General features: G+C 30.6%; 1 protein-coding gene across 1 annotated transcript in view; it reads right to left on the bottom strand.

Moving 5' to 3' along the window:
* Nucleotides 1–26,199, bottom strand: part of LOC107439328 (fatty acyl-CoA reductase 1) — a 61,690-nt gene that overhangs the window by 22,134 nt on the left and 13,357 nt on the right. The window contains exons 3-12 of the mRNA XM_071183784.1: nucleotides 24,057–24,173; nucleotides 18,630–18,805; nucleotides 11,859–11,931; nucleotides 10,267–10,379; nucleotides 9,185–9,374; nucleotides 8,153–8,265; nucleotides 7,071–7,260; nucleotides 6,242–6,286; nucleotides 5,018–5,136; nucleotides 1,862–2,101 (exon numbers count right to left, since the gene is read on the bottom strand). Of these exons, the coding sequence (XP_071039885.1) occupies nucleotides 1,862–2,101; nucleotides 5,018–5,136; nucleotides 6,242–6,286; nucleotides 7,071–7,260; nucleotides 8,153–8,265; nucleotides 9,185–9,374; nucleotides 10,267–10,379; nucleotides 11,859–11,931; nucleotides 18,630–18,805; nucleotides 24,057–24,173 (1,376 nt within the window). The remainder of the gene's footprint in view (nucleotides 1–1,861; nucleotides 2,102–5,017; nucleotides 5,137–6,241; nucleotides 6,287–7,070; nucleotides 7,261–8,152; nucleotides 8,266–9,184; nucleotides 9,375–10,266; nucleotides 10,380–11,858; nucleotides 11,932–18,629; nucleotides 18,806–24,056; nucleotides 24,174–26,199) is intronic.

Genomic DNA, 26,199 nt, shown 5'->3' with positions numbered 1-26,199 from the left:
ACAAATGAAAATCATTTTCGGGCATTGGACTCTATGCATACTTTGTTGGTTGACTTAACAGTCAGAAAAATGAATAAACAAACAAAAATATCGGATTTTTTTCAATAAAAATGTTTTTTTAAGGTAAGTTTACAATCTTATGTTCTGTATTTATATCCATTGTTTTTAATGCTTAACCGTAATAAACACTTTGCAAATTAATTTTTTCGATAATATATAAATATATTTATAGTTAATGAATATATAACATTACATTTCAAAAAATCTTATTGCGTCCCAGAATTATGTGGGCCCTCGATATAACAATATATCCCTCTACAACAATATTCTTATTTGGTCCGCAAAATATTGTTGTAGCGAGGTTTTAGTATGAAATCTCTATAAATACATATTAGAGAGACATTATAATAATATTATATTTATGTAAAAATCGTTTTATCTGAATAAACGGCTCAGATTTATCTGAGTATGTCAGAAAGAGTATGTCACATTTAAAGTATGTCACAAAGAAAAAATTTCACGTTCACGATTTTTTCTCGCCTTTTTAGGGTGTAAAGAAGAAGAAAATTCATGTAGAAATAGTGTGCCTCCCAAAAAATTTTTTATTTTTTTTGGCCGCCTAACTGGCGTTTATTTGTAGAATTGCTCATATGTTCCCCATTTAAAATGTCAATTTACCCTAAAATAACTGCATCATCATACAGCAAAAGTTTTTTAAAACGTTTCAGCACGTAAATACACAACTGTTATGCTTACTCAACTTATCAAAACTGTTGAAAACGCATTTAAATATTTTAAACCTTCATAGAATATTTAGGTAATCAAAAACAATTTTCTGGTAGGAAATTTGCCACCATTCCTCTTTGGAAGCGGAATCCATCCACAATGAAACTGTAGTATAGTTCGTCTATATAAAGATCTCCCCACGCTGCAAAGTCTGTTTTGGCATGGCTGCAAAGGCCATTTGCAACTATGGAAACAAGAAATAGCGCATTTTACAGAGGGGAGCTTCACTCTCCTCTGATAGATTTTTTCTCGCCAACCCAAGTCAAAACCTGTCTTAAATATTGACCCAACTCGCCTACTAGAAATCGTAAACCTCATAATTATAGTCACTGCAACGAATAGCGAGTCATAGACGAATGGCGAGGGAACCCTTTTCATAGACAGATTATTAATGACTTAGATCTATGGTTGGTTCTAATGCCACTCGCCACACGAGCAAATCTGTTTGGTGAAACTGAGCAAATTTAAGGCAGAGTGTGCGATTCTTGTTTTTCAGTGGCGGCATCTATGGCTAAGAATTCGACTTCTGCCTCACCGGACCCATTCGGCGGACCATTATAGGGCGGACCCACTCATACATCCATTCATTCATCCACAGATCATAATTTTGACCTGAATCAGAGAACGATCGATCTCCAATTCAGAACCCCCAGAGGTTTTGATTTGTTATGGGAACATGGAGGACTTCGCGACTCGGCAGAATTTTAACGTGCATCAGTCACCAACTACACGGGGAGTCTTCGGCCGGCGGGGTTCGAGCTCTCGGACATGGGCCCAGCTCACTACCGACCAGACTATCCCGGCCTATAGATCTCTTACGCCCTTTAGATTGTAGACCAAAATTCACCCACTTTTCATTGTGCAGTACTTAATGCAACTCAACTGGTGGTTTTCAAGGGATAGATTTTCTACAACCTGTGCAATTTTTGTTAAATATTTTGAGAGGGGACTTTTCCTCATAAGAAGAACAGTGTTCCACAACTAATGTTATCACAGCGTAATGTATGCACACATAAATAAAATTATAACTTTTAAAAACCAACAATTCATCATTAATTGTAATCAAACATTCTACCTGAGTTTACTGCCTTTGTAGCTCAAGTATAGATCTATGACTGCTGCTGGAATGTAATGTCTGTAAAGTGCTATTATTTTGTACATTAATTTGCTTTTAACCATTATAAAAGACATTTCTTGGAAGGAATTTGGAAGAGGATGGACTACCGTTAGATCGTACATAATACTCAAGTACTGTCCAAATTTCAACTTCAACTTATCACCAAGTGTATTGTGAACTACAAACATCGAAGGACGCCTGAAAAAAAAGAAACAATTCAAAATAAAATAGATGTTAGAGTTCAATAAACTATAAATTATATGCAAGTATTCTGAACTATAAGTTCTATGCAATTATTCTAAACAATAAACTATGGGCTCTAAACTATATTCTTAAATTCTATGCAAAACTGTGTAAAAAATCGAGGTAACTCATAAGCGCCTGTGCTGCCCAGATTTTATGTATGTGCACGTATGCGAGATTAAGTAAGAGTACGAAATCTCTTTATTATTGTAGGAAATCGCTTGAATATATGTATTTGCATCTTTCTTCCTCTGCTCGCTTAAGAGTATACTGTGAAACGGGATAATAATCTTAGCTCATTTCATATAGATTAAGAAACGATACATTTATATAAGAGTACGTAGTGGGTAGAGTTAAATTTTTTCCAAAAGGACAGGTGTTCATCACTAGAAGTTACACCCCCCCCCCCCATTTTTTTACAGTCAGAGGTTTGAGCGTCAAAGCTAATCCATCATCTCTCTTTCCATAGGGGTTGATAGTCATGATGCGTTTATCTATTGTTGGCGTCATTTCCTCATATTCTGGAGTAATTTTAAAATATTTTTAAGCATTTTTGTACACACCATTTTATAAAACATAAAATAGATAAAATAAGGAACTTTTTGACAGAATTTTAGTGTAACTATTAAAAATACATTCATTATTTACAAAATGTATTGATTTTAGAAAACATAAAGTAGATTCAATTCGGAATTTTCTAAGGTAGATTTTTTTTCAGTGTTATTATTCTTTAAAATTTATTTATTGATTATTTATTTCAATCAAAAAACCCATATACTAGACTTACAGAAATTAAAGAAATTAGTCAGTGAAAGAGAAATTAGTCTAAAGAAATCAATAGATTAACATTTGGATTTTATTGTTCAAATAGTTGAATAATAAAATCCAAGTTGAGCTGAATGTATGATGTTAATAAAAAAAAAGAAAACAATCAATACATCAGTACAGAACAATGCGATGAAATCAAGCACCAAAACTAAAAGGCATGTACCTACACAATTAACATAGCTGAAATAAGGTGAAATATTTCTTATTTATTATTATTTGTTGCCTTTTCTGGTGGCTTTACGTTACTAAATTACGCAAAACAAGTTTCTTGAAGTTCATCCCATCAGAATAGAGATTAATTGCATTCAGCATTACTTGGTATGAGGCTCATGATCGTTGTCAATTCATGATAGTCAAAGTTTATCGTTACAAATTAATTTCTTTCGGTTAGTATCTCTTTTATTTCCCTATATCCGTAATTATAACTGCTCAGTATTGGTGCAGCTTTAATAACTATCAAATATATCAATTTATTTCTTTTTACATGAGTATATTTGGAACCTTATACATGACCCTTCAACATTTAAGTTTTGTGCATTTTCAGTGGTAGCATCATTACATTTATTATTTAAACTATTATATTAAAAAATTTTACTAACTGGGTATACAACAATATTGAGATTCAAAAATCAAAAATATTAATTTCGGAAACTTACAGTGTATCTTTACTCACGTAATGTTTATGTGATGATGTGAGAACAGATTTGATATTTTATAAATTTTCAATATTGAGATTTGTATTTAAATTTGTACATAATTCTGCCATTCATTATTATTATTATTATTATTATTTTGTTTTTTGAATTTTATAAATTCTGAAAGGTTATGACCCCTAAATTTTAATTTAATCCTTTTAGGGTCACTTCTTTCTAGTAACATTACGCTAAAATATATTTGGGACTCATAAAAACAAATTCATTTAGTTTATAATCTTCAATTAATTTGATTTTTTAAGATCTTTCTTTGAGGGGAAATGTGGGTGGGATTTTCAATATGTTACCTGCTGTAAAGACGATAAATTTAAAGCTCCAAGCTTATAATAAACCGAAATATAAAATACTATGTTTATAACTATAAGTAAACTTCATGGAAACGATTAAATAAACGAGCCCATAACACACAAGAGAAAATAGCTCTCCAATGTTAGCCTCGCTTCCTGACCCCACGCAACTCCTTACTATTACCTGCATCTATTATGCATATAAAACCCTTCATTGTTTCTTTTATTTTTTTAAATTTATTTCATTAAAGTTATCAGTAGATCACCGCACAAATCATAAATGAGAAAAAAAAAAAAACTTTCCTTCGACGATTAGAAATTAACAAAGTTGGAGAGAAGCAAAATTTCCCACTGTTTTATAAAAAGTTAAGAAAAATATTATCACATCATAAAGAAAGTGTAAGGATTGCTATATTTTGAGAATTGGTTCTAATTTAATTTGACTAGATTTACAAGTAAAGTTAGTTTGCATTAGTTTGTATCACTAAATATGAAATCATTGCCCCGTAGAAAGGGAAAACTAATCGAGTCCTCCTTCTCACCTCAAAGAGAGCAATTTTCGCTCACGATTGGGAGCACCTGAATTGGTACAACTTCTTTTCCTCAAATGGTTCGATGGGAAGTTTAGTTGTGTTCTTAAAAAAACATATTTAACACTAGAAAGACGGAAAATTAGCATATATCTATATTGCCGAAAAAAGTCAAAATGACTAGATTGTGAATGCGTCAATAAATTTCTTAAAATTAATTTTTAACATGTTTTATATTATTTACTGTTATGTAACAAGTTATTAGTAAATATTAACAATAAAAAAATTATATGTTGAGCAAAAAGTCACAAAATTCTAAGAAATTGGGTCATTGTAATTGTGTCATCATTGTTTTTCTAATTGAAATTAAAAGCAGTCAAAATGACTTCCTTAGGCAATCTAGTGTTAAGAAAACTACTATGTTTAAAAAAAAATCTTAAGTAACAAACACATTTACACTTTACAGTTGTTATAATTTTAATTATAAAATTTTAATAAAATCCAATTGCAGACCTGCCCGTTGCCACACACCAAGCGACAAGAACATGACAATTTGCACATACATCTATTGGAACGACGTCAAATATGGAGTCACTATCACCACGAATGACTTTGACGAAACCTTTTCCAACCTAAAATAAATAAATAAATAAATAAATAAAAATAAATAAAATTTAAAAAAGAAATAATCCAAGTTGTACTATTAATAGAGGGAAAGAAAAGTTGTAGTCATCGCCCTCTTAAGCAAAACAATTCGTAAAAACATCAAATTAGGCAATTTTATGATTCGGTTCTCGTTTACGTTAGCTTATTACTTTATAGAAATAAATGTTAAAATTGCAAAATGTTAAATAAATACTGAAAAAATAAGTGCCACTGAAGGTAAACAATTACCTTCATTGAATCAAGAAGTTTCTATGAAATGGCCGGCAGCGAATTTATTGAAGTGAAACTTCTAATGCGACTTCCAACAAGGTTGCGTTAAACGTTTAACGCTACCATGGAGGGGGTATGAAAGCACTGTTTTGTAAGCGGCCTGTGATCCCTGCAGGGGATTTTAATGCGAATTTCTCGTTACCTGAAGCTGAAACATTATTAACCTTCCTTAAAGACAAATTTGGATTGGAAATGATAAATGGTAGGAATGATCCAACAACCAAAGGGGGAACTACCATTGATGCAGTTTTTGCAAGAAATATTGAAAAAATAGAACTCAAACATTTCGTATCTCTCTTTAGTTATCATAATCCCATTGTAAATGTTATAGATTTGGATATTTCTCCACTCGAAAATGATAATTAAAAGATGCGATCAATTGTGAATTGTAAGCATTGCTAATAAAGTTTGTCTTAAAGAAACAATATGATTTTACTAAAAATCAATTTCTACCCCTTCCTATTTTCATTTCCACATTACGAAGTTTCACTTCTTCCGCGCGGAGGGACTCCACGCACTATTTTTTTTCTATTACATTTTCATCTTAATATAAGTCAGAAAAATGTTTAAAACATAATTTGTGAGTATGAACATTAGAGCATTTTTAATCATTCGGGATTTTTATTATGTGTACAGCATCTAAACATATCCAAATTGAAGCAAACAGTCTCAATGTAATAAAACAAATCGTCTTTATACTATATTATAGTTTTAATTACTTTGTAAATCAAAGCCGTTTTATAAATTATTTCTAAACAACCCAATAAAACCTATTTCTAATAAAAATGATAATAAACTTACCCCTACTGACAAATCAGTTACGCCGGTTCCTTCGTCTATATAACCCTGAAATTTAAATGCAGGATTTTGTAGGTGAATTTTTATAAACAACTTTAAATATTATAGGAAATTAATTAATATACTTTTTTTCACAATTTATTATATTATTATTAAGTTGAAAATAGTTTTTAATTATTAAAAAAATTGACTTCAGTTTTTTTGTATAGATGGGTAAACACGTGTAAAAATAGCAACATATCTTACGTAATCGGAACTAAAACGAAAGATTCTCAATTCCATCCTCAACGTTTTGTGTATGAAGTAAAATAAAAATATCGTAGTTATTCTCGATATCTTTTTTTCGTCAATGAAATAAGAGCTAGCAGTTTTATGAGAAATAACCGTTCAATTGAAGTTTTCCCAGATATTACCGGTCAAATGCATATTTTTTAGACTGTGATCTCATCACAACGCTTTGCTTACATTAGCACTATAAAAGCAAAATAAATTCAAATTCTAACAATTACATGATACGATATGATTGGTTGGTGGTAGTGAACACATGAGGGATAAATTATGACTTTATGCATCTTAATTATTAATTTCAAGTAAATAACTAGCTTACTTTAATTGAGCAAATGTAAAGTTAAAATAACAATTAATTAAGTGGAAAACTGGTCATTATATCATAAGTTATTCAAACACTTAGTTTTTTATTTTTTAAAAATATAAATTGTATTTATTTTTCCATATGGTTTGAACAATTTGAAATGAAAATATCTCAGAAAAAGTTAGTTTTAAGACTAGTTTGTAAACCAATAGTTAAGATTTGTAATTAATAAATACTTACTGGTCGTACACCTTTATAAGCAGTAAATACTATAGATGGTCTTACAATTGCAACAGGTAAGTCGGAGGCTTTTTCAAGCAAAAGATTTTCCGTCAAACATTTACTGAAGGTATATGAGTTAGGCCACTTTAGATTAAATTTTGATTCTAATGAAGATACAAGCTCATCAAATGATTCATCAGTACCATTCCTAAAAATATTGATAAAAAGGTTTTAATCGAAGCCTCCAACGAAGTCAGTTAAATAGTTATGCGAATATTTTACTAAAGTTATTGTTTTCAAAAAGCAATATTAGCAATTTACTATAGTCATGTACAAAAGATTTAAAGGGATACAGCAATAAATTTGGTACAACTGTTTTATTTTATTTTATAACCGTCGTTGAACAGCCGACCCAATTTTGGGTTTACGATTTCTCATGTTCAACTCCGTAGCATTGTTATCTTGAACTCAATCCAGAAGACAAGAAAATTTCTGTATCAGTGCCCCCAGAGGTAAGATTTGTTATGAGAACATGGAGGGCTTTGTGACCCAACAGATTTACCGTGCATCAGGTACCATTTGCTACCAGGGGAGTCTTTGGCAGGTGGGGATCGAACCCACGAGCTATTGGACATGAACCCAGTGCCCTACCAACCAGACTATCCCGGCCCTGGTACTACTGTTGTGTAAATTCAGTTTTACAAAAATAACTAAGAACTTGGATACGTTAAAAAAAAAGATATATTTCACTTTTGGTCAGCAATAAAAAACACCGGAACAAAGTGATGAGTAAATTAGTTAACGAAATATAGAAGATGGTTAGAATTAATGTAACACTGTTTAGACTTACATAGCGTCTGTTCCGGTTAGCGGGTTTCGGTGGGAATTTGTTATTTATACGTATTAGGAAAACACCTCTGTATCTCGCAAAATCGCCACCATTCCTCGCATTAGTTTAATTTTTTGTGCACAGATTAAAATAGTCACCAATGGTAACGCATGACAAGCAAAAATGTTTTGTGCACTCAGGTAGCACTTAGGGGAGAATTATTATTTAGACATTTTCGCAACATCAAAATCTTTTATTGCAGTTTACTTACTCCATTTCCTCAATAAATCTTTCAGCACTAAAAGGCAATGTGTAGACTTTTTCTTCAATTGTTTTTGGATATCTGTGACAATTAGCATAAGCAGTTGATGTGTAAACTAAAACCTGAAAAAATATCTATGGTAGTTTCGGGTCATAGGCGTAGCGTGAGGTGGGTACACCTTTCGTATTTAGAAAACTCTTAATTTACTTTCAGTTTTGTTTAGATGTGCATATCTTATGTGCACATATTTTATATGCACATTTATTTGTATATGTATTTATTTTATACATGCTTATTTGTATGTATATTTATTTGAATATTTATATACAAACGTAGGTATAAAACTCAAAATAGACGAACAGTTTTCTAAAAACAAAATGCGTACCCCTCCCTCTCGCTACACACATGTTACAGGTACAGATATATTATTACAAAGTCATTTATTCAATAGGTAGATCGGACTACCTATTGCATAGGTAAAGTGACTTATGGATTTTTAAAATATCTAGATTTTCCTATCAGCTAATGAAAATTAAATTTGTTACTTCTATTTCATTAGTAATAAATTTCATTTGGTAACAGGTAGAAACTACAGAGGGCTTTAACAATCAGTGGGAAATTTAAACTCAAAATTTTGTTAAAATTTTATAAGTGGCAACATTTTTGTACAACATGGACAAGAAAATACTACTTTTAACGCTACCTTTGGAGAAAAATACGGAATTAGAATTTCGAAATCAAAAAACAAACGAGATATTAGAATTAGCATTAATGTTCACTAGTTCGTACTAAATCGATGGTGCCTCGCAACTTTGAGTTTGATTACTACAATTAAAAATTACTCTGAAGTCTTCCGTTAGGCGGTACTGTAAGGAATTTCCTCTTGTAGCTCATAGCTATTTCACAACATGTAGGTACCATGTTTATGCATGTAACTCCAACCATTCAAAAATTAACATCAGACTTTAGCAAGCACCCAAGGGTAAGCCAATATATATATATATATATATATATATATATTTGTAATTAATAAATACTTACTGGTCGTACACCTTTATAAGCAGTAAATACTATAGATGGTCTTACAATTGCAACAGGTAAGTCGGAGGCTTTTTCAAGCAAAAGATTTTCCGTCAAACATTTACTGAAGGTATATGAGTTAGGCCACTTTAGATTAAATTTTGATTCTAATGAAGATACAAGCTCATCAAATGATTCATCAGTACCATTCCTAAAAATATTGATAAAAAGGTTTTAATCGAAGCCTCCAACGAAGTCAGTTAAATAGTTATGCGAATATTTTACTAAAGTTATTGTTTTCAAAAAGCAATATTAGCAATTTACTATAGTCATGTACAAAAGATTTAAAGGGATACAGCAATAAATTTGGTACAACTGTTTTATTTTATTTTATAACCGTCGTTGAACAGCCGACCCAATTTTGGGTTTACGATTTCTCATGTTCAACTCCGTAGCATTGTTATCTTGAACTCAATCCAGAAGACAAGAAAATTTCTGTATCAGTGCCCCCAGAGGTAAGATTTGTTATGAGAACATGGAGGGCTTTGTGACCCAACAGATTTACCGTGCATCAGGTACCATTTGCTACCAGGGGAGTCTTTGGCAGGTGGGGATCGAACCCACGAGCTATTGGACATGAACCCAGTGCCCTACCAACCAGACTATCCCGGCCCTGGTACTACTGTTGTGTAAATTCAGTTTTACAAAAATAACTAAGAACTTGGATACGTTAAAAAAAAAGATATATTTCACTTTTGGTCAGCAATAAAAAACACCGGAACAAAGTGATGAGTAAATTAGTTAACGAAATATAGAAGATGGTTAGAATTAATGTAACACTGTTTAGACTTACATAGCGTCTGTTCCGGTTAGCGGGTTTCGGTGGGAATTTGTTATTTATACGTATTAGGAAAACACCTCTGTATCTCGCAAAATCGCCACCATTCCTCGCATTAGTTTAATTTTTTGTGCACAGATTAAAATAGTCACCAATGGTAACGCATGACAAGCAAAAATGTTTTGTGCACTCAGGTAGCACTTAGGGGAGAATTATTATTTAGACATTTTCGCAACATCAAAATCTTTTATTGCAGTTTACTTACTCCATTTCCTCAATAAATCTTTCAGCACTAAAAGGCAATGTGTAGACTTTTTCTTCAATTGTTTTTGGATATCTGTGACAATTAGCATAAGCAGTTGATGTGTAAACTAAAACCTGAAAAAATATCTATGGTAGTTTCGGGTCATAGGCGTAGCGTGAGGTGGGTACACCTTTCGTATTTAGAAAACTCTTAATTTACTTTCAGTTTTGTTTAGATGTGCATATCTTATGTGCACATATTTTATATGCACATTTATTTGTATATGTATTTATTTTATACATGCTTATTTGTATGTATATTTATTTGAATATTTATATACAAACGTAGGTATAAAACTCAAAATAGACGAACAGTTTTCTAAAAACAAAATGCGTACCCCTCCCTCTCGCTACACACATGTTACAGGTACAGATATATTATTACAAAGTCATTTATTCAATAGGTAGATCGGACTACCTATTGCATAGGTAAAGTGACTTATGGATTTTTAAAATATCTAGATTTTCCTATCAGCTAATGAAAATTAAATTTGTTACTTCTATTTCATTAGTAATAAATTTCATTTGGTAACAGGTAGAAACTACAGAGGGCTTTAACAATCAGTGGGAAATTTAAACTCAAAATTTTGTTAAAATTTTATAAGTGGCAACATTTTTGTACAACATGGACAAGAAAATACTACTTTTAACGCTACCTTTGGAGAAAAATACGGAATTAGAATTTCGAAATCAAAAAACAAACGAGATATTAGAATTAGCATTAATGTTCANATGGCGTGTGTTATATATATATATATATATATATATAACGACAGATTCTGGAGTCATATTTCGGCACTTTTTTTTCTGTCTGACGGGAAGATATGAACCGAAACTCAACAATTCGTAACTTATCGCGGCATTACAAATTTATCAATAAATGTTATTTTTATTTTCATTTTTTAGTTTATTAAAATTATCAGAACACGATTATTTTTTAGCTAAATTATGGCTACAGCAAACGTGAAAAATATTGTGGTTCAAAACGCTTCAAATTTTTAACAGTGTAATAATGATACCTTTTTCATACAAAGTTATGATTACAAGAAGTCAAAGAAATTATATTTTGTTTGGGGCTCAAAAATTTTCAATTGGTTTTGATGGAGTAGGAGTGCTATTTTAAAAATAGCTTTTTTCAATTACTTCTACTTTTACTTGGGGTATTTCTAACAAATAATACTAACAATTCAAAAGCATAATTGATAAGAAAATAATTTAACATTTAAAATCTGTATAGGAATCATAACCCAATTCAAATAATAGTAATAATAATAGAGCACCAAATTATGGGCTGTACTGCATTATCAGCCATTGGGCTGTACTGTATTATCTGCCAACTTCCTGACAGGTAGATCAATTAGAAATTTTTTTTTTATAAGAGAGCTTTATGTGCAATATATCAGCCTCCTTTCTACTCTACTGCCAATAAAATATACTTCTTGATTCTGATGAGCTATGGTACGATTTATTAAAATGTTTGTTCTACGTTGCTTTTAAGTTTCACTTGACAAAAAATAAGTAATTTAAAATTATGAAACAAAAAGAAATACTTACGTCTAATTTTTTAAGCCTTTTACACAGGTCTATAACATAATCTGTACTCTTAGCATTTTGAAAACATATAGATCTGCAAAAACAAAAACAAAAAAACAATGATAATAAAATAATAATAATTTGAAAATATCATTCACAAATAATTCCAAACATCAATGCTCTAAAAACGAATAACTTTAACATTATGAAGCCTGAATAATGTAACATTTTCATTCATTTGAGGTTTTGATTTCAGAATCAATTATATTTTTCTAAGAAATTAGCTTTTCTTTTAGTTTTTTAAATAAAAGTTTTGGAAAAAAACAATTTGAAAGAAATTGTCAAGTTCCGTCAATTTTCTCAAAAGTGAAAGATCAGTGTATATATTTATTTAAAACTTATTTTCAAAGTCACAATTCTTAAATAAATTTAAAGTACTAGCATTACTGTTATAGATTGATGAATATATTGGCGAAAAAGGTTACAAGCTTATGAATCCAGGAATTTAACTTGAAATTAGTGTATCACTCATGATACCATGAGTTAAAAAAGTTGCATGAAAGGCTAAGGACAATATACTGACAATTCACACACTTGGTATGTTGTTGTTTCTAATGCCACTTGCCAATATCAACAAGCCTGCCTGATAAAACGAACTTAATGCAAGCGAATTTAAGTCAGAGGGTGCGTTTCTTGTTTTTCAGTGGCACCATCTATGGCCAAGAATACGACTTCACCACACGTACGTCACAGCTCATTTATAGGGCGGACCCATTCATACATCCATTCATCCACAGATCGTAATTTTGACCTGAACCAGAGAACGATCAATATCTAATTCAATACCCCCAGATGTATGATTTGTAATGGGAAAAGGTAGGATTTTGTGACAAGAAACGTTTTTTTACAAAACCGACTTTGAACATTCGACTCAATTTTGGGTTTACGACTACTTATGTTCAACTCCGTATCCTTGTAATTTTGAACCCGATCCAGAAGACAACCCTTACGAAAATTTAAGGAATATTTAAGGTTGATTTGAGGTATTTTTGAGGTATCAAGGTTGATTTGAGGTATATTTAAGATTGCTGATAAAAATTATACCTCGTAAAGGTTGTAATTAAGGTGCACGAGGTTGTTTTATATGTACTTCAGCTTATTTTGAGGATGTTTAAAATCAACTTTAAATTAACCAGGCTCATGAGGTGATTTTCAAGGTATACCAGGTAGATTTTCTGACACTTGCAAAAAAAGAGGTATTTTTGAGGTATAAAATATTTTACGTTATTTCAACTAAAGAGAGTGAGGTATTTATTGAGGTATATGAAGTCATTTTATTTATACCTAAGCTTATTTTGAAGTTGTTTTAAATTCATTTGAAATCAACCAGACTGATCAGGTGATTTTTAAGGTATACGAGGTTGTTTTTCTTACACTGGTAACAAAAGAGGTATTTTATGAGGTATAAAAAAATCAACCTTATTTCAACTAACGAGAGTGAGGTATTAAAACGAGGTATAAAAAAATATACCTTTTTTCTACTGAAGAGAGAGGTATTTACGAGGTATAAAAAATATACCTTATTTAAACTAAAGAGAGTGAAGTATTTATTGAGATGTATGAATTCATTTTATTTTTACCTAAGCTTGTTTTAAGGTTGTTTAGAGTACACGTCATATTAACTAGCTCACTTCCCAGAGTTCCATGCGAGCCGGCAAATGGCGTGTGTGTTGACAATCGAAAGTATTCGAAATTCTGTAAGTGTGCTTGACATTTATTAATTTAGTTTTATCACTTTTAATCAAATATGCTTCAATTTTCAAACTTAAATTTTATTATTTTTGTTTTAAAGACACGTCCTGATCTTAAATAATTTAAGTTGGCGGATATTCTTAGAGGCTATCGTTGTAGGCTTAACAATAAGAGAGAAAAATCGAAATATTTCTCGTCGCTATTTAGGGTAACGTTACTGGTGAATGGTTTACAGCAGGTTATGCACAGTATATTTTATCGTTTGTAATTTATTCAAATAGAATTATTCTTTTTATTTTGCTTAAATGTATATGTTTTAACGTAGCAATATGCAAGCTGATTAATTGAGTAAAATGCTCATAATTTCTCTTATAAATAAATCGAAAGTTGAAAGATTTTTTAAATAGCAATTTTGCTTTGAAATTCTACTATAGTGTATGATTATCGCTTGGATATCTGTTGCAAAGTTAAATATATATATATATATATATATATAAAATCCATAAAAGTAATTAGAATTCATATTCAAAGATTTATGAGCAATAGATTTTGTAAATTAAAGAAATTTCAATGATGAGTAACTTTCTCTTGACATAAATAACTGAAAATCTGGAAAATTATTATTTGAAATTGAGCCGTGTTTGAAAGATTTTACCTTTGACCCAGAAAAAGACACCAATGTTTCATGCTGTATTTCACAACGATAAATTAAGATGCTAAATGTAATATTTTTCACTTATTTTGACCTAAATTAAAACAAAATAATGAAAAAATGTGTTTCATAAAAATTCTGATTTAAAGAGTTAACAGTTAGAGGTTCAATTGAAGGGCTGTGTCTTTCTTTTTCTTTTTTTTTAAAAAAAAAAGAAAAGAAAAGAAAATTAATTTACAACCTAAAAATGTGTAGGAAAAATTTTGTATTAAAAATGGAAAATGCCTGACCTTTTTCGCAGACGTATCCGGCGATGGTGACTCCGAGTCCTTGTTGATCCTTGACTAGTTCGACTTCGAAAGTTTCCATCTCCGGCTGGTCATCTACTAGATCTTTCTCGAACACCCCCAAGCGACCATCGCTTGTTGAGTAAGCACCCTGAAAATGAAAACAAAATTTCTCATCAAGAATCAACAACTTCTNTTTTATTCTGCTCGGTATTATAAGTTATATAGGAGATATTATACTCAACTTATTTTAAAAGTATTATTTCAAATCATTCTCTTTTAGACATTTTCCTCACATAAAATTACTCACAACTTTAAAATAAATGCTCCTTATCAGCTTGTAATTTGTTCTATTCGATTGAGTGTAAAAAAAGAATAAAAATTGGTACATAACATTAAATTTTTAATTTATTAAACGACTGTTGATTCTTGATTACATTGATTAAAAATATTAAAATAACTATTTTTTAAGAAACTTTGATGCGATTGATAATAACGTAAGTCCTTTTCAGAATCAGCGTCAAAAATTTAAAAAAAGCTATTAGTTTCAAGAAGTCTGACAAAAAGTTTAAAAATATAGGTTTGGTATATTGAGTTTAAAGATTTGTAAAAAAACAAAGAAAGAAAATCTAATTATTAAACTTACAAGTTAATGTTACCAGATGCATAGAAAAATAAAAAGTGTTAAATATGCAAAATAAGATTTGAATTATGTATTTGAATTTCTGTAAATGTTGTTAATGGTAGTACTGTCTTCAGTGTATTTTATTTTGTGGTTGTGATACCTGTCATGCTTTTTAGCTACAAGGATTGAATTGAAATGGCAGAAGAGTAATACCATTTATCTGAAAAAGAAAATTAATTTCATCCAGTTAATTTAAATCTTAAAAAAAAAAAACAATTTCCAATATTTTAATATTTCAAAACCTGCCACTATTATTGTAAATATAACTTTCTTACTAATTCGTATTTTTTTTTTCTTTTAGGTTCTAGTAGTAACAAGTTTCAACATGTAGACGGAAACAGTATTTAAAATAATTTTGTTGGTTTGTAAAAAGAATGAAATTTTAGTTTTAAATAAAAGTAATTTGAATTTCAGCTGACTAATTATTTAAATTTGCAGTTTTATAGCTTTAAAAATTGAAGCACCTTAGACAACTATCTTCTAAAAATACGAGTATGAGTTCCCATAAATAATTTTTACTAACTGTAGAATTTGGATAAGTGTTATTTTAAGATGATTTAATTCAATCTATTAAAATTACAGAAGAATTATGCATTTGAAACTTTCTTTTATAGCTTAACAAAAGCAATTACTGCCGAAGGTTTAATATTAAGAACTTCAGGTTGATAAATGATCTCTACTAGTGAAAAAAATGTAACGATATACTTTATTCTTCATATAATATATATAATATCTTTATATATTATATTTTTTATATAGTGATTCTAAAAATTAATAAACTAGGTGGTCCGTATAACACCTCACCTTCGTAGGTACTAAAAAAAAATTTACGTTGGGCTACATAAGCCTGAAGTGCGAAATGTCGCATCTTTGGTTGATAAATTAATACTTCTAAAAATACAAAAATATAAGCTTGAGGTAACGAAATAATAACTTAAGGTAGAACATGTAATACATGGCGTTAATAAAAAATAACCTTTCCAAGTGCTGAAAATACACTTCAGGTTGATTTATAACAACCAGAAGTGTAAAATGACACACCTTAGGTTGAAAAATATATACCTCTACAGGTATAAAATTATATACCTGAGGTTGAAAAATAATTACCTGAGGTAGAACAAAATACACCTGAGGTTGATTTATAACAACCAGAAGTGTAAAACAACACACCCCAGGTTGATAAATATATATCTCTACAAGCATAAAATTATATACCTGAGGTTGAAAAATAATTACCTGAGGTAGAATAAAATACATCTGAGGTTGATTTATAATAACCTGAAGTGTAAAATGACACACCTTTAGGTTGTTGAATAAATACTTCCACAAGTGTGAAAAAATATACTTCAGGCTGATAAGTAATAGCCAAAGGTTGAAAATGAAACATTTTAAAGTAGTAAATATCAATCTCTCCACAGATGTAAAATTAAACACCTCAGGGTGAAACATATATACCTCTGGAGGTATATTTAAGGTATATTTGAGGTTGATTTTGAGGTATTCATTTGCACCCTTTTCAACCTTAACGACGTATTTAAATAACAACCTCCTTTATACCTATAAAATATACCTCGTTTATACCTCGATTTTTTCATAAGGGAAGGGAACTTCGGGATCAAGTATTTGTCGTCGTGGCGGACTTTTCGATCGAACTAACCCGCATTTGCGCTACATGGAGAGTAAAACCACGATAACCTCCCACAGTTATCTCAACGGCAAGAGGACTCTAACCCATTAGCCGTCTACCACTGAGGATATGAGCTCTGTGTACGTCAGCACTGTGGTTGATGCTAGCCGGGAACGGAATTCTAATCGACCAGTTATCCCTGGTATTTGGACCCGGTTCACCTCATTGGAAGGCGAAAGCTCTATCCCCTGTGCCACCACGGTTCAGAGCTACCACGACACAATTAACGTGCACCAGTCACCATTTACTGCACGTGGAGTTTTCAATCGGTGGGACTCGAACTCACGACAATGCCCTACCAACCTCGATATCCTGGCCTATACTTGGTATTGTTACCAGATCTATATTTTACAAGTCTAAAAAACGACTAGGTAAAACGATCCGCAGCAGTCATTGGATAATAGCGTTCCACAAGTGGAATATAGTGTTTAAACGTAATTAACTCAAATGAATCTGAAACAGAAAAAATATATACTTTTTCTAATTTCCAGAAGCTTCACATCTTATAGTTTACATTATTTAATGACAGCATTAATCTGGCTGAGGGTCTGCTGAGGGACTATCCTCACATACATGTGTATACATAAGTAGTTCTAAGAAGGTAAAAAAATTTAATGTACATTTTTAAATGGAAGCAGATTTGAGCCACAACGCAGAAATATTGCTCGTGAATGTAGAGAGCTTTTAAAAGCAGAAAAATTTATGGCTATAATTTGTAACGTAAAATTCATAATTATTTTGTACTAGTATTAGGGATAGAAACTGCTGTGGAAATTGTACTGTACTGCTTCCATGCATGCACACGAGAGAGCGCTGTGGTTGCCGTTTATATACTGTGATTGCGACTTTTCTTAATCACACGTCTCAATTTCCAATATAAATAAATTATTTTAGTTCGACACCTTTGATCATGGACAAATTGTAGGCGTTATACACGTAGGCCATTCAATTTTTTATTAAGTCAGTATGCTAGGATTTTCAAGGTCAACAATTTCACTCGTGAAACTGTTGACGCAGTGCGAGAAAATTATATTGCTCATCATGCCCGGGATAGGTAAATAATTAATCAGAAATACCGTAATATACCGATTAAGCACCCTATCAAATTTAGACGAAAATCGCGAAAATGTCAGATGAGAATGAATGTTAGCAAATATGAAGAAACAACATAGCTTGTTCCATCGTACTTCATAGACCTAAATGCTATGCCACTTGAAGGGTATATGCACTTTCTGATTATATATATTTTTTTATTATTAATAATGCTCTTCATTCATATCAATGCTTATTCATGCTTGATATTTAGTCTGAAAAAAAAAATAACTAATGCATCGTCGTTATTAACTCAATCGTAACTCAATGCACCTGATTTATATTTGAAATTAGTGTTGTTATAGCCATTCTTCAGATAGATTAAAAAAAAAGAAAATATCACTGATGTGATCTTCAAGATATTTGACAACTGAATCGTTTATAGCAAACTTTAAAACAATGGCCAACTTTTAACCAATCAGAAAATTTCATTTTGATTTTCGCTCATACCGCTGGAACGATTTGTCGCAGAATGTTCTAATTTCCACACTGATCTTCCTCGTGCTTTGAACTATCTGTATGCCAAGTTTCATAGCTTTTGGTCGGTTGGTTTAGGAGTCTATTAAAGGTATACGTGCACACAGACGCGCATTCATTTATATATATATAGATAGATAATAATCTACATTTCAATTACCTGTAAGGTTGTGTAAAACTTACAGATGCTGCACCATGAAAAACTACTGTGACTTCTTCGCATATTTTTCTCATGTCCTCTTCACTCATTCCTAAATTAGGTTTAGAAATGTCACCTGGGATGACATGAATCTTATCCAGTAGTTCTGGGTTGTTTTCACATATTTTACGAAAAATCTAAAATATAAACATAGCAGAAATGTTTACCCAAATTAATGAAAGTAACTAAAATTAATAGTATAATGTACTGTGCACCAAAGGAAACAACAGACTACCCGGAATAAATTTTGCTCTAATGATCAGATTTTCTCGTTCTATGGATCTTAGAAACTGCAAGGGGTGACCTCAAAAATTTTAATTAATAAGTGCAAACGATATTTTAAGTTGCGAAATCAGATACAAAAACGTACATCCTCTGAATTAAGATACTTTTTTTTTATGGATTTGGATTTCTGACCCCCAAAATCCAAGGAGTAGCCACAATCTAGGAAATATGGTCTTCATAGTTCGGTCAGGAGAGAGCTCAAAAGACATCTAAATGTTAATTTTACTCTTTGCGTATTTCTTTATATCTCGAGAACTTTTTAAGCGAATTTTAAAAAAAATTGCACATAATTATAAATTTGCTTATCCAAAAGTCATTCCATGCAAAAAATAACTTTTAGTTAATATTTATTATTTCATTTAATAATAGTCGGAAAATATTGGAATTGTAAGGTATACAATTTTTTACTTTATTTTAAAGGATGTTATTTTGCATGGTAAAATGCAAAATTTGAACGAAATCTCTCGAATAATTCCTGAGAAAATAAACTTTTAAAAAAAAGTCAGATGCTTAAAATTCCATAAGGCAGTATTTCAACCGGTTTTATTCAAATTTTGTATTTTCCTAGGTAAAATTACATATTTTAAAATTATGCAGAAAATTGTATTCCTTACAATTCAAAATTGTTCGACTATTCTTAAATAAAATAATAAAATTAATTAATATTTACGAAAAGCTACTCTTGGCATGGGGTTATCTTTGGATAAACGAATTTTATAACTGCTTGCAAAAAGCTTTCTATTCGCTTAAAAGTTCTCGAGATATAGCGAAAAAAGCAAAAAGTAAAACTTACATTAAGCGGTCCAAACTTTGTAGCTCTCTCCTGACCATATTTACCAGATTTCTGCTACCCTTTATATTTTGGGGGTCAGAAATCCAAATCCGTTGAAAAAGAAGGTATGTTTATTCAGAGAAAGGACGCTTTTAGTCTGATTTCGTAACTTATTATATCGTGTGCACTAATTAATCAGCATATTTGACGTTTCTCCCGCAAACCATTAAAATTGAGTACTAAAAAGTGAAGATCCGATAATTAAATCAAAAGTTATTCAGAGTGGTCCGTTTTTTTTCCTGCGCACTGTGCATAATGTGGGCAGTCTAAACTTTTCTGGTAAAATGAGTAAGATAGGTCTAACATTGACCCACCCCAGGGGGTATACGAAAATTAAAATTTAAATTTTTACATTAAATATTTAAACTAAAAATACAGTAAAACTTTGCCAAATGACAGTGGTGGTGATAAGTTAAAAGTGAATTAGATAAAAATTAAGGTAATGAAAAACATGATTTAAAATCAATGGAAGCTAAAAGCGTCGGTGTAAATGCTAAGAATTAAAATGATGATAATACTAAGGAAATTGAGGATGAAAATAAAATATCACTAAACTAAAAGTGAATAAAAGCTTAAAGTCCTAAGTGTAAATGACTAAAAGCAAAAGTTTGAATAAAAGTCGATGATGTCCAAAATCACATATAAATAAAAGTTCAAAATGTAGAAATGGCTATAAAAAGTATAAAAAGAAGATGTTCTATTGTTGGTTCATGACTAGAGTCAGTTGATTTGGGCTAAAATGGCCTCCAGAATTTATTTTATTACTTGAATCACAATTTTCCTGCAATGACTAAAAGTAAATGATGACTAAATGACTAAAAGTAAAAGTTTGAATAAAAGTCGATAATGTCCAAAATCACATATAAATAAAAGTTCAAAATGTAGAAAAGGCTATAAGTTGATCAGTATAAAAAGAAGATTACGTGTTCTATTGTTGGTTCATGACTAGAGTCAGTTGATTTAGGCTAAAATGGCCTCCAGAATTTATTTTATTACTTGAATCACAATTTTCCTGCAGGCCAACATTGCGAAGAATTGGTGATCCTCTTGATAGTCATTCATATGGGTACGATGAAGTGCTCGGAATCTTGGACAGTGCTTAATGAGATGTTGAATGTCATATCTCTTTCCACAGTAACTTCACGAAGCTGATTTTCTAAAGTAATTTTGTTGACAAGTCTCGAACACTCCATGGCCAGTAAGCTGCTGGTTTGAGTAAAAATTCGACTGCAGGAGATTTATGCTAGGATCTTTAAAGAATTTATAAGTTAGTCTTCCCTTGTCACTAGACCTCCTGTCATTTTTAAAGCGGTTAAAAGTGATGTTCGTGATGTAAGATTTAATTTGACATTTTTCACCCGGGGTCCCAAAGTCAATCTGGCCAAGCTTAATGTCTTCCTTAACAACCCATCAGTCAGTCTCTTCATTGCCATCAATGCCTGAGTGTGCTTTAATCCAATTTATACTATAGTTACTACTTCACATGGTTTTGGTTTTTTGTAAAAGTTTGAGGTGTCTACGTGGGTCCTCCAGGCTCATAAGTGGCGAAAGGGAATCAGTGTAAATGTTTGCTATTGGTACACCCTGATTTTTAAGCCATTGGAGCACTGACCGGATCGCAAGGAGCTCAGTCAGATATATATACCACAATTGTTATTTAGACGTGCCGAGATGGTGTTGATGGTTTTGACATTTACCTTCATTGCAACACCATATCCAGTTTTGTTAATAAGTGTACCATAGTCTTCAGTCTGAATTCTCGACCGGTCTGTGAAGATTTCAATGCCACGGTTTGTTGAGAGAAATTTCCTCCAGGGCAACGCGAGAGAGTTTGAAGGGTGAACCAACTTGGGAGGTAGTAGGAAGTGATCAGGAAAAAAAATGAGTAAGAAAATTTAACCGGGGAAAAAAATTCTGACAAGATTACCATACTTGCATGGCAAAGACATTTCTGGTAAAAGAAACCATATTTCTAGTAATTAAACCAAAATTAATGGTATTTATTTGGTAATTTTAAAGTTCGCTATAGTAACAGCTTACCAGAAATTCTGATTTTCAGAATTATAGTTCTTATTACCATTCATTTATTAACAACTACAATACTGAAAAGCAAATTTAACCAAATAAATGGTTTCTATGACATGCTCTAAAGTATCGCGATAAAAGTACCAAACTTTTCTCTAGAACTAAGATGCATTTTACCATTTATTTGAAAATTTTAACCCCTTGATGCCTATGCCTTTTTTCAAATAGAATGGTAATACCAATAGAATGGTAATACTGTTAACACTTTTAAGATGTATTTAAAATGGCAGTTTATTTAAATGATTGATAGGAGTCAGATGGCTGTTAATTATTTCTTATTCTAATATAATTTCTCAATTGTAACAAGGGTTAAAGGGTTATTAATGATGGCTTCAGATATTTAATTAAAGTACTTAAAAGATACTGAACTTAGATATATAACATTATGATAACTGTTTTATCCCTCTGGTGGGATCTCTCTCTCTCTCTCTCTCTCTCTCTCTCTCTCTCTCTCTCTCTCTCATTCTTTAAAGCGGGCTTAATATATTTGTGCTGTTTTTCTTACTTGTATGCTATCTTTTCTGCAATTTCACAAAAGACAAGCCATTCTTTGCATAAGTTCTCGATCCTGTATAGAGCCAAATTTATTTATTTACTATTAAACATCCTTGATAATGTTTTGATTCAAACCTACTATCTCCAAAGTACTTTCTACTTTGACGGAATAACGTGTATGCTATAAAAATAATTTAAAAAAAAACATTACTATTTTGAGTATTAAATTTATTCATTAAATGCTAACCAATGTTGGGCAATTCTGCCATTTACAAATGCCATATTCGAAGACTAAAAAATTTTAACAATGTTAATAAAATTCCAGCAATTCAAATAATTTTCAGGAAAATACGTCTTGATTTCAATTTTTAGGGGTTTTAGAAATTTAATTTTTTTAACATTAAAAATTAGCTATTACGGGCGTAACAAATAGTGTTACGTGAGTAACACACAGTTTCTTATTTTTTATTTAAGGAAAGTTACTAACAATTCGAGTATAAGTATATGACACCAAGATTTTTTTTACTCAACTCTTTTAGAAATTTTCGTTTTTTTTCTTCCAACTGCTGCATGCTTTTAAAGTTTGCAAAAATGACATTAATAAATGGTGGAATCACCCTGTTGTAAACGGACTACAAATTAATGTGCGGCACATCGTACTGATTCAACCGTAGATCACATTATGAAAAATGTCTAGAAAATAATTTCATAAAATAAAAGATTAGTACAAATGAATAAACGGATTTTTAATACCTATATTTTAAATCTATGACACATGTAGTAAGTGATCAATAAAATAAAAGATAAACAAACAAAAAATTTTATACCTACAAATGTTTGATATGTGACCCTTTCGGTTCCCGACAAGCAACCAATTTATTATAAAACTTATTTCATCCTTTTTGTAGTTTCACATTGCCAATGATCTCTATGCTGGCCTATCTCAAATTCATACTTCTAGTTTTTGCAGCGTTTTGGAGAGGTTGGATTATAAGCAGTGCCTCTTTAACATAATCACACAAAAAATAGCGCATGTTTCGGAAATTTTTATGGTCATGTTATCATTGATTACAGAGGTCAAAAACACTGTTTGTTACGTCAAGGCTTAGGTATAATTTTGATCTAGTTGCGCTGTCTACGTCATTTAGTTAACATCGTTTACTTTGTCATTTTTAAGTTAACTTTCAAAAAATTGGGTGGCAACAGCATTTTTATTCTTTAAGTTGTTTATTTTTAATTCTTTTTAGAATTCGTTCTTTTTTTAGCGAAATGTTTTTTAACCTAACAGAATTCTTTACCGATTGTTATCTCTATATTTCTAGAAAATAAAGTAAATATTTAAGTGTTGTGAAAAGAATCTTATTTAGTTGTACAAAGTACTTCACTGTTTTTAAATCACTGATTCCAAAACACCTCTAAAAAATTGTACAGCATCGCAAACCAGTGGCAACGTGAGACTACTAAATGTTCTGATTGAATTTGGTAACAGATTAAATGTTTGTTCCGTTACGATAGAGTAAGACTTTAACATTTATTACTAAATAAATTTTTTGTATCGTTTTTTTTTAACTTCGTGTATTACGTACTGTAATATGTGTAAAAGTTTTGAATATATAAATATTTAAAATCCAGTTATTCAATATTGAACCACTCATGCAAATGCAAATTCAAATACTACAAATGTTACTTGCCTTTTTCTTAAGAATCTGTTCCTTTCTTTCTATTGGATCGTGACCTTGTTTTGACCTTATTAGGATATAGATACGTACAATTCCTGGGAAACATGTTAGTAGAAGTTGCAATAAGTACTGAAATAAAATGAATACTTATTTTTGTCCCAATAAATATTGAAAATCTATTAATATTAGAGCAGTTCTCAATCGATGGAAGTATAATACAGATTTAAACTTTGAGCTTTGCCAAAAATTAAGTTTAAATTCATTCACAGTGAAATTCTTAGAGAAAATATTTAATTCTGTCTAAAGACAAGAATTAACATAAATTATTGTAGAGGTTTTTAATAAATATTTAGACATTTCTGATATTAAATGAGCCAATGTAAGACAAATTTTTTTCCTTTTTAGCAAATTGTGTATTAGATATTAACAAATAAAAATAAGAGTATAAGGTTTAAATAGGACATTTATTTGATAATACCTTTAGCAAATGGTAGTAAGAAAACTTGTATTTTACAATGTAATATTTAAAAAAAAAATTTTGTTATTTGGCTGCAGGTTCAAATGTAAAATGCAAAACCGCACTAATATTTTCATAGAAAATAGATTAAAATAAGTATTTAAATTAATTTATCTATCCTTAAACAATTATTCGAGTATTTAAAAGTGCTTTCTCTTAATTTTATGCGATATTTCTGCAATAAAATGAGATTTTTTGAAACTCTCAAACAGGAAAATCCAGATCATGTAACATACGCAATGCTGATAGTTTTCCCAAAAATTAATTAAGATAATCTGATAGCCTGAAAATCAATGAAAAAAGTTATTAAAGTGTTAATTTATTTTAAACAGAAAATTATATTACATAAGTGATGAATATTAAGCAGATATAACATAAATATCAAGAGAATATAAAATTACCTGTTGTAAATGCTGAAATGAGAAGAGCTGATTTCCTACTTTTATTAAGAGTTTAAATCGAAATTATGTGGTGTGTGGAGACATAATGGGATCTATGGTTCCATTTATTTTACTAAAAAGAGTATCAAATTGACTGCAAAGGACATTAAAACTTTAAATGTATTGCTATTTGTCATTATTAAATATTTTAATTTACTGTTCATCAAAAATTGAGATATTTTTATTTAATCTATTTTTATTTTATTTGATCTATTTTATGTGAATTGAACTTTGTAACAAGAAGTTTAGAGTTAACCAGCGGTGGCCAATCTTGTGACTTTCACGGATCAGCAGCAGAAAATACTTAATCGCAAGGGCCATACATAAATTTTTTTTTTGAATGAGGGGGAAGGTTTCTATTATTGACTGGAGTTAGTTTTTAAATTTCTCTTTCTAAAACAATTATTTTTATTTTATTGAACACTAGCCATCTCCGGCGCTTTTTTGAAATAAATAGAATTTCAAAAATTTCGAGATTTAAAATCATACTGTAAAAAATCAAGACAATATGTACGGTGCGCCCCCCCCCCAAAAAATGGATCACCCTAAATAACTTTTGATCCTAATGATGGGATCTTCACGTTTTAGGACTCAAATTTAATGGATCGAGGGGTGACCTCAAATATGGTAATTTATTAGTGCAGACGATATTTTAAATTGCAAAATCAGGCACAAAAAACGTACTTTCTCTGAACAAACATACCTTTCTTTTTTTTTTTTTTTTTGATGGATTCGGATTTCTGATTCCCAAAATATAGGGGGCAGCCGCAATCTGGGTATAATAGTTTTAAAAGTTTGGTCAGGAGAGCGTTCGAAAAATTGGACCCCTAAATGATATTTTTACTTTTTGCGTATTACGTTACATCTCGAGAACTTTTCAAGCGAATTGAAATTTTTTTGCGCACAATTATAAAATTCGTTTATCCAAAGATAGTTACCTGCAAATGTATATATATATATATATATATAATACAAAAATTAAATACTTTTGTATTAATAAAAGCATTAAAACTTCATTCCTTTTCATTAAATATCTTTAGTAAAGGATAAGGGTAGAAATTCTATTTTGGGACTTCAAGGCTAAAAACATGCCAATGAATAATAATTAGATTAATACTTCAAAAGAGAAGTTATTTTAAGATCTTTCACTTCCATATAAGGAAAGATTAAACGATTTGCTTTGAGTAATAAATAAATT

Source organism: Parasteatoda tepidariorum, chromosome 7 (assembly GCF_043381705.1).
Source record: "Parasteatoda tepidariorum isolate YZ-2023 chromosome 7, CAS_Ptep_4.0, whole genome shotgun sequence".
Classification (NCBI taxonomy): domain Eukaryota; kingdom Metazoa; phylum Arthropoda; class Arachnida; order Araneae; family Theridiidae; genus Parasteatoda; species Parasteatoda tepidariorum.
The sequence above is the reverse complement of the archived record's forward strand: the minus strand, read 5'-3'. Positions and strand labels throughout refer to the sequence as shown.